This window comes from Vigna umbellata, chromosome 4 (assembly GCF_029865625.1).
Source record: "Vigna umbellata cultivar VRB3 chromosome 4, Vumbellata_1.0, whole genome shotgun sequence".
NCBI lineage: Eukaryota > Viridiplantae > Streptophyta > Magnoliopsida > Fabales > Fabaceae > Vigna > Vigna umbellata.
The window spans coordinates 28,418,331-28,430,379 of NC_142168.1; the positions used below are offsets into that span (position 1 = coordinate 28,418,331).

Sequence of the window (12,049 nt, forward strand, 5' to 3'; positions counted from 1 at the left end):
TCTTCATTTTATTAACTTCTTTTGATATGACATGCATGCAAAATTAACTTTGCAAAAACTGAATTAAAGAAACACTCTTATTAGTTTGTGATCAGACATTAATTTGTTCAGGCAAGCTGAAACTTTACTTTGAATGGAACATCGCTTAGAGCCAAACGCTTATAGCCATTTTCATCCAAAAAGATGCCAACATCCTTGCACAAGTGCTTGGAATGAGGGAACAGAGTTGGACAATAAACAATTTTATAAGCACCATCAAACTTCTCGATCTTGAACCAGTTGCATATGGTTCCCCAACCAGGGTTTCCCACAGAGCCACCAGTGGTCACAAACCACTGTCCTTTAGCAACATCAAAGTGGTCCAGTTTCCACACTGGCGAATACTCAGCACAACTGGTATGATCGGTGGAGAACATGATGTTCAAATCAGTGGACACACGAACAACACCTGTCTTAGGGTCAACGGGTGAGAATGACAATGGCAAGCCAAGAGATCCTCTCACAAGCACCACATCAAGAGGGTATGATTCACCAATGCTGGCAAGTGAAAGGCCTCCACTATTCATGCATCTTCCGTATCCTCCGCATCTTGTTGAGGGCACAGCCGGAACAATGTAGTAATTGAGATCAACTCGGAGCTTTTTCCCTGATGTGTCAACTGTTGGGAAACAGCGGTATTTGTTCCCTCCTCTGCTAACCCAAAATGGACACTATGCGGAAGCGTAAAAATAAAAGTGTATGCGTAGGAAAAAATAACACCGGAAATTTTTACGTGGAAAATCCTCTCGAAAAAACCACGGGACCTAGTCCAGAAAATTATCTCCACTATGAAAGTAGGATTACAGTGTTTGTCTCACTCTCTGAGGATCTCTCAATAAATCTCATCCTCTCGGATGGTATACAAAAAAACTCTCTTTCGCACACTCACAGTATCTACTACACAGTGTCTTTCACCTCTCGGTGATGTTTCTCTCTTCACGGTAGTACCCGTGGCTTTCTCTCTTTCTCCTCTTGAATTCTTTCTTCACCGTTTGATTCTTGGTGAGTTGTGTTTTGCTGCACATTTTGCATTCATTTTATAATGAATGAAGGAAGAAAGGACAAGAAACATGGTTGGTGCATTGGAACAATTTATGGAGGTTTAGTGAATGTGGAAGACATTCTTCCTCAATATATGGTATATGAAAACATTGACCCTTATTTTCAGCATGTGGATGGGTCCCATTTTTGGTTTTATCCAACAAAACTCCCCCATAAAATTCAAAATGGGTATTCCATCCTTCATTCCATCATTGCATCTTATCTTTAGTTGGAAGGTACTACGACACCAGCACCTTGACAACAATCTTCAACCTTCTTGGTTGGTATTGACTTAGTCATCATGTTAGACCAATTTAAGTCTGTATGGATTTTCTCTATCTTCAATTTCTTTTCATCCAATGCTTCTCGTATCCAATGATATCGGACGTCGATATGCTTCGAGCGTGAATGAAACATGGGGTTCTTGGTTAGATGAATGGTACTTTGATTATCACAATTCACCACATATTCATCTTGATCATGTCCTAATTCACTTAGGAAATTCTTCATTCATAGCATCTCTTTAGAGGCTTCAGTCACCGCTACATACTCTGCTTCAGCAGTAGACAATGTCACACTTTTTTGTAGCTTTGACTGCCAAGAAACAACTCCCCCAGCAAAAGTAATCAGATAACCTGATGTTGACTTCCTTGAAGCATATCGACGTCCGATATCATTGGATACGAGAAGCGTTGGATAAGAAGAAATTGAAGATAGAGAAAATCCATACAGACTTAAATTGGTCTGACATGATGACTAAGTCAATACCAACCAAGAAGGTTGAAGATTGTTGTCAAGGTGCTGGTGTCGTGGTACCTTCCAACTAAAGACAGGATGCAATGATGGAATGAAGGATGGAATACCCATTTTGAGTTTTATGGGGGAGTTTTGTTGGATAAAACCAAAAATGGGACCCATCCACATGCTGAAATAAGGGTCAATGTTTTCATATACCATATATTGAGGAAGAATGTCTTCCACCTTCACTAAAGCTCCATAAATTACTCCAATGCACCAACCATGTTTCTTGTCCTCTCGGCAATCGTTCTGTTGAATCTTTCAGCTACGTCATTCATTTGAGGTGTCTTGGGAGGTACTTTCTCATGTCTGATCCCATGAGTCTTGCAATAGTGCTCAAATGAACCTCTATACTCTCCACCATTATCACTTCTCAAGCATTTCAACTTTCTACCAGTTTCACGTTCAACTGAGGCATGAAACTCCTTGAAGATTCGTAGAATTTCATCTTTTCTCTTCAAAGGATAGACCCACAATTTTCTAGAGTGGTCATCAATGAAGGTAACAAAATATTGAGCACCACCAAGGGACCTTTCGGCTGTTGAACAGACATCTGAATACACAAGATCCAAAATATGCTCTCTTTTTTTTCTATTATAATATTTATGAAAAGATACTCTGTGCTGCTTACCTACTAGGCAGTCTTCACATAATTCAAGTGGTTGTCCTTTTATACTCTAGAGATGATCTTTCGCAAGGATCTCTAATCCTTTCTCGCTCATGTGACCCAGTCTTTTGTGCCACAACTCCTTACTTTCTTCTTGAGCAACATTTGTCTCTCCTTTGCATATCTTTCCTTGTATGACATACAAAGAGCATTCCTTTTTGCCACGAGCAACAATCATGCTTCCTTAGCTAAGTTTCCATTTTCCATCTCCAAACTGGTTGTTCATTCCAGCATCATCTAGCTTACCGACTGAGATAAGGTTTAGTCGCATTTCTGGCACATGTCTTACCTCCTTCAGCACAAGTTTGTTTCCATTTTCTGTCGTCAAAGTCACTTCTCCTATGCCCACAATTTTGCTTGCGACATGATTACCCATCTTCACTATTCCAAAGTCTCCTTTCTGATAGGATGAGAAGAATCCCTCATGAGGAGTAACATGGAAAGATGCTCCGGTATCTACTATCCAAGTGCAGTCATCAAAAGCAATATTTAGATAGTTTACCTCAGTGATAAGGAACACATTCTCATCATTTGATACCACCGCTGTTGTGGTCTTTTCTTCCAACTTCTTTTTGGGATCTATCACATCAGGGTGTATAGTTCCATTCTTCTGATCTCTTTTCAGGAATCTACATTCTTGCTTCTTGTGGCCATCTTTTCCACAATAAAAGCATGTCAAACCTTTGGAACGAGACTTGAATCTTCCTCGTGACTTTTCACGTTTTCCTTTACTTTTGTGTTCACTCCTTCCTCTATTGTCAACAACGTTGGCTTTTGAGTGACTACTCATTCCTCTTTCTTTCCTTCTGGACTCTTCATTTAGCAAACTGTCTGTAATGTTATCCAGCCTGAGCTTTCCATCTGGTGTTGAATTACTGAGAGTGACCACCAATGTGTCCCAACTCTTCGGTAGAGAACTAAGGAGTAGAAGAGCTTGTAACTCGTCATCTATCTTCATATCTGCCTTCATTAATTGGTTCACAATACCTTTGAAGGTGTTGAGATGCTTGATCATATTCAGGTCGTCAGAATACTCCAACTTTACGAGTCGCCTGACAAGGTGAGCTTTATTTCTCGAAGTCTTCTTTTGAATCATAGATTCAAGCTTTGTCCATAACTCATACGCATCGGTATAAGTCGATACATGCTCAAACAAACAAGCTTTTGTCGATGTATTTCCGAATCATAGCCACTGTTTTACGATTCAGAATCTCCCAATCTTTTTCGGTCTTCCCTTTTGGAATTTCCGGATTTGTGACCGGCTCATACAAATCCTTGCAGTATAGATGATCTTCCATCATCGACTTCCAGTAGGACTAATTATCCATAGTTAGCTTGAACATGTCTCCTTCCATCTTGAGTTTCACAGGATTCTAACTTTTTCGAACTGGTGGCTCTAATACCACTGTTGGGAAACAGCGGTATTTGTTCCCTCCTCCGCTAACCCAAAATGGCCACTATGCGGAAGCGTAAAAATAAAAGTGTATGCGTAGGGAAAAATAACACCGGAAATTTTAACGTGGAAAATCCTCTCGAAAAAACCACGGGACCTAGTTCAGAAAATTATCTCCACTATGAAAGTAGGATTATAGTGTTTCTCTCACTCTTTGAGGATCTCTCAATAAATCTCACCCTCTCGGATGGTATACAAAAAAACTCTCTTTCGCACACTCACAGTATCTACTACACAGTGTCTTTCACCTCTCGGTGATGTTTCTCTCTTCACGGTAGTACCCGTGGCTTTCTCTCTTTCTCCTCTTGAATTCTTTCTTCACCGTTTGATTCTTGGTGAGTTGTGTTTTGCTGCACAATTTGCATTCATTTTATAATGAATGAAGGAAGAAAGGACAAGAAACATGGTTGGTGCATTGGAGCAATTTATGGAGTTTTAGTGAAGGTGGAAGACATTCTTCCTCAATATATGGTATATGAAAACATTGACCCTTATTTTCAGCATGTGGATGTGTCCCATTTTTGGTTTTATCCAACATCAACCACTTGCTCAGGTGATGCATCTGCTGCTCCAAGTAATGGTTGAGAGCTCAAGGCAAAGAGAAGAACAAATGCTATCAGTATGTTCTTCATTATTTGTTTTGTGTGTAATTCAGATTATTATTTTGGTTGATGACGGATGGACCATAGTGGAGATGTGAAGTCTGAATTTATAGATGTCTTCGTTTAATATTAATTCCACCTTTTGGATTCTTTGTAGTTAGTACCATAGAAATAGTATATATTTTCTTTAAGTAATTGAACAATACCATTGGCCAAATCAAGTTGATAATTAATTGATCTGAAATCATGTAGCCATTACTATGTGTAAAAATGGTTGACATTAATGTTCTTTGTGGTCTTAGGATTTAATTTACAACCAAATGGAAACCATTTTGCGTCTCTCTAGGTGATGGATAGGATTTGCTGAACGATAAATGTTTTCTTATTGATTCTTTGGTCTGTTCTCTCATGTTGTTCATGACTAGATAAGTTGACTTTTTCAAAATGAGTAGGTAGCCCAATCTGTGAGTTAATGTTTAGAGATATAGTTCCACGGATATTCTAAAAGAGATAAGAAGAAAAATTGAGATAAGATGCATAATGCAATGAGTAAATACTATTTGAGAAAATATTAAATATCACTATATATGGTATCTCATAACATAATTTTTTACGCACTTTTAAATTCTTAAGTTTCGAGGCTCAGTAATAAACGAAGAAACGAGTCTATAAGAAATATATAGTTTTCTTAAAAAAAAAGTGATATTTTGCTATATACAGCGAAAAAATAGAGTTCAGGGCACCGTGCATGTTAAAAAACAAAAGTCCATCTAAGAAACAAGCTCATTGATGCTGACTAACCGCGTTTATAGTCCTCAGAGATTTAGACAGAGCAACCAGATTTGAAAGCAAACCATTGGATGTTATAATTACTACAATACAATCTCCTCGAAAGGAATACTGGCAGAAGATTGGAGAAAGCAGAAACATATGAAAGCTGGCCATGGCTTAAACAGGATTCGACTTTCCCGCAAAAAACATTCAAATAATAGCAACTAAACATAAATTTGCCCAGTTTTTTAGTGAATTTCTTATGTTGATGGGTCCAACAGTATTAAGCAAATCAAGGATTTTAGTAATATAAATGTGGATGTTTATCCTGAATCCCATGGATAAGAAGCAGCCTATAAATTGATGCAAACCATCTTCCTAAACTCCATCCATCAACCAATATACAAATTACTCAAACCAATACAAAATAAACAGTGATGAAGACAACATTGTTAGCTTTTGTCCTTCTCTCTGCCCTGATTTCACAACCACTTCTGGGAGCATCTGAGGCTTCACCTGATGAAGTAGTTGACACATCAGGCAAGTTGCTACGTGCTGGTGTCAACTACAACATTCTTCTATCCATGCCTTACGGCAAATGTAGAATTGCACAAGGCCTTGGCCTCTCAAAGATCGGTAAATCATGCCCTCTGGATGTAGTGGTTGTGGAAAGATATCATAGTTTGCCACTAAGGTTTATACCTGTTAACCCGAAAAAGGGTGTTATTCGTGTCTCCACTGACCTAAACATCATGTTCCCTCCTAACATCACTTGCCCTCACCATTCAACGGTGTGGAAGCTTGAGAGTTTTAAGGTTTCTAAGGGACGCTCACTCTCGTTGGTGTCAACCGGTGGTGTTAAGGGCAACCCTGGTCGGGAAACCATTGGAAATTGGTTCAAGATTGAGAAGTACGGTGGTGCTTATAAACTGGTCTATTGTCCGAGCGTGTGCCCTTATTGCAAGCATGTTGAGTGTGAGAATGTTGGGATGTTTGTTGATGAGAAAGGGAATCACCGTTTGGCTCTAAGTGCTGTTCCATTCCAAGTTAAATTCCTCAAGGCCTAACCATAGAGTACCTCTTGTTGTGCATGAACAACTAAATGTTTAACTGTTTCTTATAATAATGTGTTCGTTCCATGTTAATTTGTGAGGATACCCTAATTATAGGTGATATCCTTGTTATGAAATAAATAAGTACTCAAATAATTAAACGAACAAATGTTTTCTTCTAATGAAATGAAATACGTTTTAAAATCAGCTTTATGAAATGAATTTCTTTATAGAATGAGTTTTTTCTTCTTCTTTTTCTTTATGTGCAGCTATGATGCCGATGGTGTGATGCAGTGAAGGAGGGTATTTTGATCTTTTTGTTCTGGTATGGGTTCAGTTAGTAATAATGGGTTAAAGAAAGTAACAGCCTTTATTTTATTCATATAGCAGTTACAACTTGCAACTGTTACCGATTTTCAAATTACGCGCTTCTTCGTTTCGTTCCATTTCATTTCACGTTCGTTTTTCAGCCTCTGTTTCATTCACAGATCATTCGCCGCAACGCAGGTTCTTCGTTAATTTGATTTTCTGATTTAAACGGTTCGTTTTGGTCACCATTACGCTACGCTGCCAGTTTCTGAGGCAAAAACGAATACCAGAAGAGCTCATTCCAATGGAATTTGAGGAAGCGCATAACAATTTCCTCGCTATAAGACTGTTATATAGACTTCTCGAAGATAATAGCATCGCCTTGCAAAATTCAAATCCAAAGCATGTATGCCACTTCTTTTTACTTGCATTACATTTTCCTTTTTACATATGCTGCCTAGTTCGTAGATGTTGTGTTTGTTGGGTCGGTGTAGAGGTTGGCATATATTTGATCAGTTAGATTCTGCTAATTCTACATAGAAATACTTACAGGTGTATCACATCTAGTATAAGTGATCAAAAAGTAAGAAACTTAACGATAATGGTATCACAAAATATCTGAAAATATATCGGTTATTTGGAGATTTTCTGAGTGTGGATCTCAGATATAACCAATGTATAGGTCCAAGAGCTAGGGAAAAAAGAGAACAACAGAATTTGAATGTCTGATTGAGTTTCGGAAATTGGAAGAAAGGCCGGAACGAAAACAAAGATAAAAAAAATATGAATTTAAGTAAAATATCCTCTCTTTGTAAGTGTAAAAGACTTTTTCATACTGTAATTTTTTGTTTACCTAGTTCTCCGTGAGTCTGGAGATATTCTTAGGAGTTTGATCCTTTGAACCAGTTAAGAGGTTATAAATAAATTACACTGTATTCAAATACTGATCGACTTTAAACGATTATTTTAAAAATGATACCTTTTTAAAGTGCATGATAATTAAACTCCAACATTATTTACTTAAGGAAAAAAAATTATCACATTGGAAAAATAAACGACTGACAGTATTTAAGGTGGAGCGACCTCAGTTGAGAGCTTTGTTCCCAATTTAACGTGACCAGTTACAGAATCTGAAAGAATTGTGTTTAGACTCTCTTTTTTTGGTTCTTGCTGTTGTTATTGATAGTATTATTACTAACTACTTAGAGACATCTGAGTGTTTATTGAGTGGTAACTCTTGTGACGTGTATTTTCGTTTGTTTGTGGCAGTTGGTTGAGTGGGCACGAGATTTATTGAAAAGTTTACTGGATGTTGCTGTTGAAAGTGTTTTTGAGACTCATTTAAAGGTGCATATATATGGTTCACCATTTTCCGATTGGACCTTTCTTTTTAGGAGTAAAAAGTTGTAAATGAGAGATGATTTTCTTCTATTTTTAACCTAATGAGTGGAATAAATTGAACTTTTATTGTAATGCTTCAAATTGTATAACTTACTGAACTTTAGGCAGTATAAAGAATATGATTTCTTTTACTGAAGCCATCCTTTGAATAAAAAAAACATTTCTCCAGTGGCAGGAATCAAATTCTCTAGTGAAATATCCAACTTGTAGTAAAATGACTTCAGAGAAGGATGAGCAGCCTCAGTTGAGATTAATTTCAAAGAAACAACTGCCAGAGCTGTCAAAGTTTAGTATCTCAGATGACGGAGGAACAAAATGTAAAACATTAGACTGTATAGATGAGGAAAGCAGTTCGATGCAACAGAATGCAGTAAAGGCAACAGGCCTGTCTGATGATATTGACAGTTTGCCCTATACAGAGAGTATCCATAGCAAACAACAGCAAAATGATGTAAACCCTTTATATGGTGATGGTGAAGATGCAAAAGAATCTTTACAAATGTTTGATTCAAAAGATGATGAGCAAAATGAAGAGAATAATGTAATATTGCTGAACAGAATCCATGAAGCGCAAAGAAACTCTGATGCTGCTGGACAGGTTGAACATCTGAATCAGAAGGGAGAGTTCTCTGATGATTTGGTTAATGCAATAAAAAGAATTGAGTCTCGGATTTTGGCTTTCCAAATTTGTTCCAATGTGATGGATTCCACTAAGAACAGTGCAGGTCATCTTACTACACTTGAAGCAGCAAATTCAGACGGTCCTGCAATGCAGAGAAACAGTGGAGTTTCAGGGAATCAGATGAGCAGTGGAAAGTCCCTCTTGAAAGGACATAGGTTGATGAGTCAAAAAACATTTAAATCGAGTTGTAAGGATGAAAATTCGATTTCTGAAAGTGCATTTGAGGAATCCCTTTTTCGTGGAAAGGAATCATTGAATCAAAGTCAGATGGCAAATCAGAACTATTGCCTTCAAAATAGTGCAGAGTCTGCAAAGAATATTGATGTACCGAAGCAAAGTAGTACCCAGATGGTATCAAGAGGAGAGTGCTTGAGCAATCATGAAAGAATTCAAAATTCAGAACGAAACATAGCTATAGATAGTGTGAAGCCAATAGATAGGTTAGTTAGCGGTGATGCCTATTTTGGGACTCGAGCTAGTAAGGGTATTCAAGGTTTCAGGGTCCCTTTGAATCAAGACAATAATAGTAAGAAACATTCCATGTTATTAAGTAAAACAAACAGGGAAAGTTCAGCAAGAAAAAATCCAGTGGCATGGTCTAAGACTGATCAGAATCCGAGGGAAATGATTTCTGAATCTTCCTATACTCAGAAGTCAGCTAGATCAAAGACCATTATTACAAGGAGAGAAAAACCACCACCTCATCAGATGGTAATGAAACCAACCCTATTGGATCAGAGATCCAGTGACATTAAGGTAAATTCCCATAAACATAGAGACAGGAGAAAGACCCTTAACACTAGTCATCTTGAACCACGGAATACAAAGGTTCTACAACAACATCTTGAACGGGAGGAATCAAGCTCAAGCTCAAGCTCTAAGTTTGACTCTGACTCTTCTAGCTGGAGTTCTCAGCAAGGTAGTGCCAATAGTAGTAGTATTGACTCTGAGGACTATTCCTTGTCAGATGGAACACAGTGTCCCTCATCAGAAAGGATGGTGGATGCTGCATATGAGGGCAGTTCAGAGGGGACTATCAATTCATATCTCGAGATGGATGATGACCCTTCTCCTAGATTAGGAAGTTTCAAATCTTATAGACATCACCATGAAAGATATCATAAGGAAACAACTGGAAGATTAAGGAGGCTGAAAAATAAGTTGGGACTAATCTTTCACCACCACCATCATCACCATCATCATCATGATGATCATGGTAATTCTCATTCTAGAGAAGGTCATGGACCTACTAAGTGGAATCACTTGCAAAATGTCTTCCACCATAAAGACAAGCATGGAGTGTTAACAAAAAATGTTGAGAAGACAAAGGGAGGGCCTGCTGCAAAAGTGTTGTCCGGAAACCAGGTTGGGCAGTTTAATAGACTTGCGGAAGGGGTACTGAGACACATCCGGCATTCAAAGAAACCAAAGCCTCCCAAGCTTGATGTGGTGAAACAGTCAAGGAATAAGTCACATGGACATAATCAGAAGAAGTTGCTTTGGTTGCAAATCCTTAGAAAACAACGAGGAGTGAAGATGAAAAACCAAGGCAGAGCTAAAATGGGATTTATGAGCCAAAACTCACTAAAGAATTATTGATTGATTTTGGTTGCGCCTAAGAATTTCTCATCTCACAGCTATTACCTTTACGCTCGTAGTATTCAAAACTCGTATCAGATTGGCAGAACAGGTATGTCCTATGATTTTCTTCTATTTTGGCTATGTTGAATGGAAGCTTTGTAACACTTGAAATTCATAGATATGGACCCAATGATGCAGCATTTTGTAACTGCATTGTTATTCGGATTTTATTAATATGTATTCATAATTATACTGGGTATGCTTGTTATTCTTGGTACTCAAAGCAGGGTCGTTGCATTCTTTGTTTATTTGAATTAGTTTTATAAGTTATAACTTTAGGTTTTGAGTATTTTTAGAGCTTCTTTAGATATTAACTTTGCTTTCCACAAAAAATAGATTGAGTATTTGAAGTTATTTACGTGTTTCTCTAAATCATTGTTTAGTATTTACATATTTCACTAAATATTCCAAAATGTCGTTTAAGGTAGCAATATCAACTTCAACTGTGGTCTAGACCATTCTTTCCAAGTTATTTTAATTGGTGATAGGATCTCTTGCTAATTTGTCTTCTTATGGCCAAAATTATAGAGAACAGTACAACAAAAAGCATGACACATTTATTTTTCTTTAGGTAATACAATTAGGTTCTAGTTCCCCAAGTTGCAACTGGATTGAATGAACATAAACAATTGTGTAATTCTGGAATTCCGTGTTTGTTAATTCCTTAATGAAATTATTGGGTACCCTAGTTTCTTAAGGTGTCAACTTTGACCTCTTAGTCTTTGAAAAGATTGATATATGTATGTATCCATATGCTTTTTAATATATAATTTTCCTTTATACTAAATGGCTAATAATCCAAACCTGTTCTTAGAATAATATAACACGTAGTCTCTGTCTAGATAGATAATAAAAGAGATACACACTTTGGTTTGGAATGGGAATGAACAGAGAAAAGTACTCAGGAATATTAACTCCAATAATTTACTCATCATCTGTGACAATAAGTTGTAATTCTATTTCAAACAGCAAAAGGTAAGTAGGGCGCACTTCAATTTTACAAACATGTAGAGTGCAGCTAGTGGAGAAAGGAATAAAGGTGAACATGCTTAATTTTGAGGACTATCTGTATAATCTGTTACATGTAGACTGAGTTTCATTAATTGTCCAGGCACTAAAAGCAGAATACAAAGGATAACATGAGATAGATTAGGTTATTGGTTATATGTTTAGTCCTATCATTGTTATCATTAAATTAATTAAGAGAAATATTAATAAAGTAATTTCACATTGTGTTCTACAATATTTTTCGAGTTGAAACCTTAGTTATATGAATTTTAGTATCAAAGAAATTATGTCAAAAAATAATAATTTAGGCTAAATATATTTAGGATATTCGTGTTAGTTATTATTGCTTCTTATGATACACAAATTTTAACAAAAATTTTCTTTGATAACTGAAAAAATATGACCAATTATATAAATAAAAAAGTCTTCTAAACCCAATACTCAATTTAGCACTTATGTGCACCAACAAAATATAGTGTATTATGTCTTAATTAATTATTATGGTTAACTTACCTTCTTTCAAATAAAAATGGAAATATAAATTAAAACAGTAGTTCATGTTTAATTTCTTTGACCAGTAATTGA

General features: G+C 36.8%; 2 protein-coding genes and 1 pseudogene across 4 annotated transcripts; 2 read left to right on the forward strand and 1 right to left on the reverse strand.

Moving 5' to 3' along the window:
* Positions 1-83: 83 nt before the first annotated feature.
* LOC124822544 (miraculin-like) lies at positions 84-4,630 on the reverse strand. 2 transcript variants are annotated; one of them, XM_088112317.1, is made up of 3 exons: positions 4,541-4,630; position 4,203; positions 84-658 (listed from the first exon to the last, which is right to left on the reverse strand). In XM_088112317.1, the coding sequence occupies exons 1-3, from the start codon at positions 4,628-4,630 to the stop codon at positions 108-110; spliced, it is 642 nt and encodes a 213-aa protein (XP_087968443.1). In that variant the 3' UTR covers positions 84-107. The 2 variants fall into 2 exon arrangements, with proteins under 2 accessions (XP_087968443.1, XP_047150520.1); XM_047294564.2 differs by lacking the exon at position 4,203 and adding an exon at position 4,488.
* Positions 4,631-5,792: 1,162 nt separating this feature from the next.
* Positions 5,793-6,498, forward strand: LOC124822537 (miraculin pseudogene; annotated as a pseudogene).
* A 529-nt stretch (positions 6,499-7,027) lies between these two features.
* Positions 7,028-10,425, forward strand: KPL (kokopelli). Of its 2 annotated transcripts, none has more exons than XM_088112311.1 (3): positions 7,028-7,138; positions 8,002-8,079; positions 8,309-10,425. In XM_088112311.1, the coding sequence occupies exons 1-3, from the start codon at positions 7,037-7,039 to the stop codon at positions 10,412-10,414; spliced, it is 2,286 nt and encodes a 761-aa protein (XP_087968437.1). In that variant the 5' UTR covers positions 7,028-7,036; the 3' UTR covers positions 10,415-10,425. The 2 variants fall into 2 exon arrangements, with proteins under 2 accessions (XP_087968437.1, XP_047150558.2); XM_047294602.2 differs by having other exon boundaries at positions 7,037-7,138; positions 8,303-10,425.
* The last annotated feature ends 1,624 nt before the right edge of the window (positions 10,426-12,049 follow it).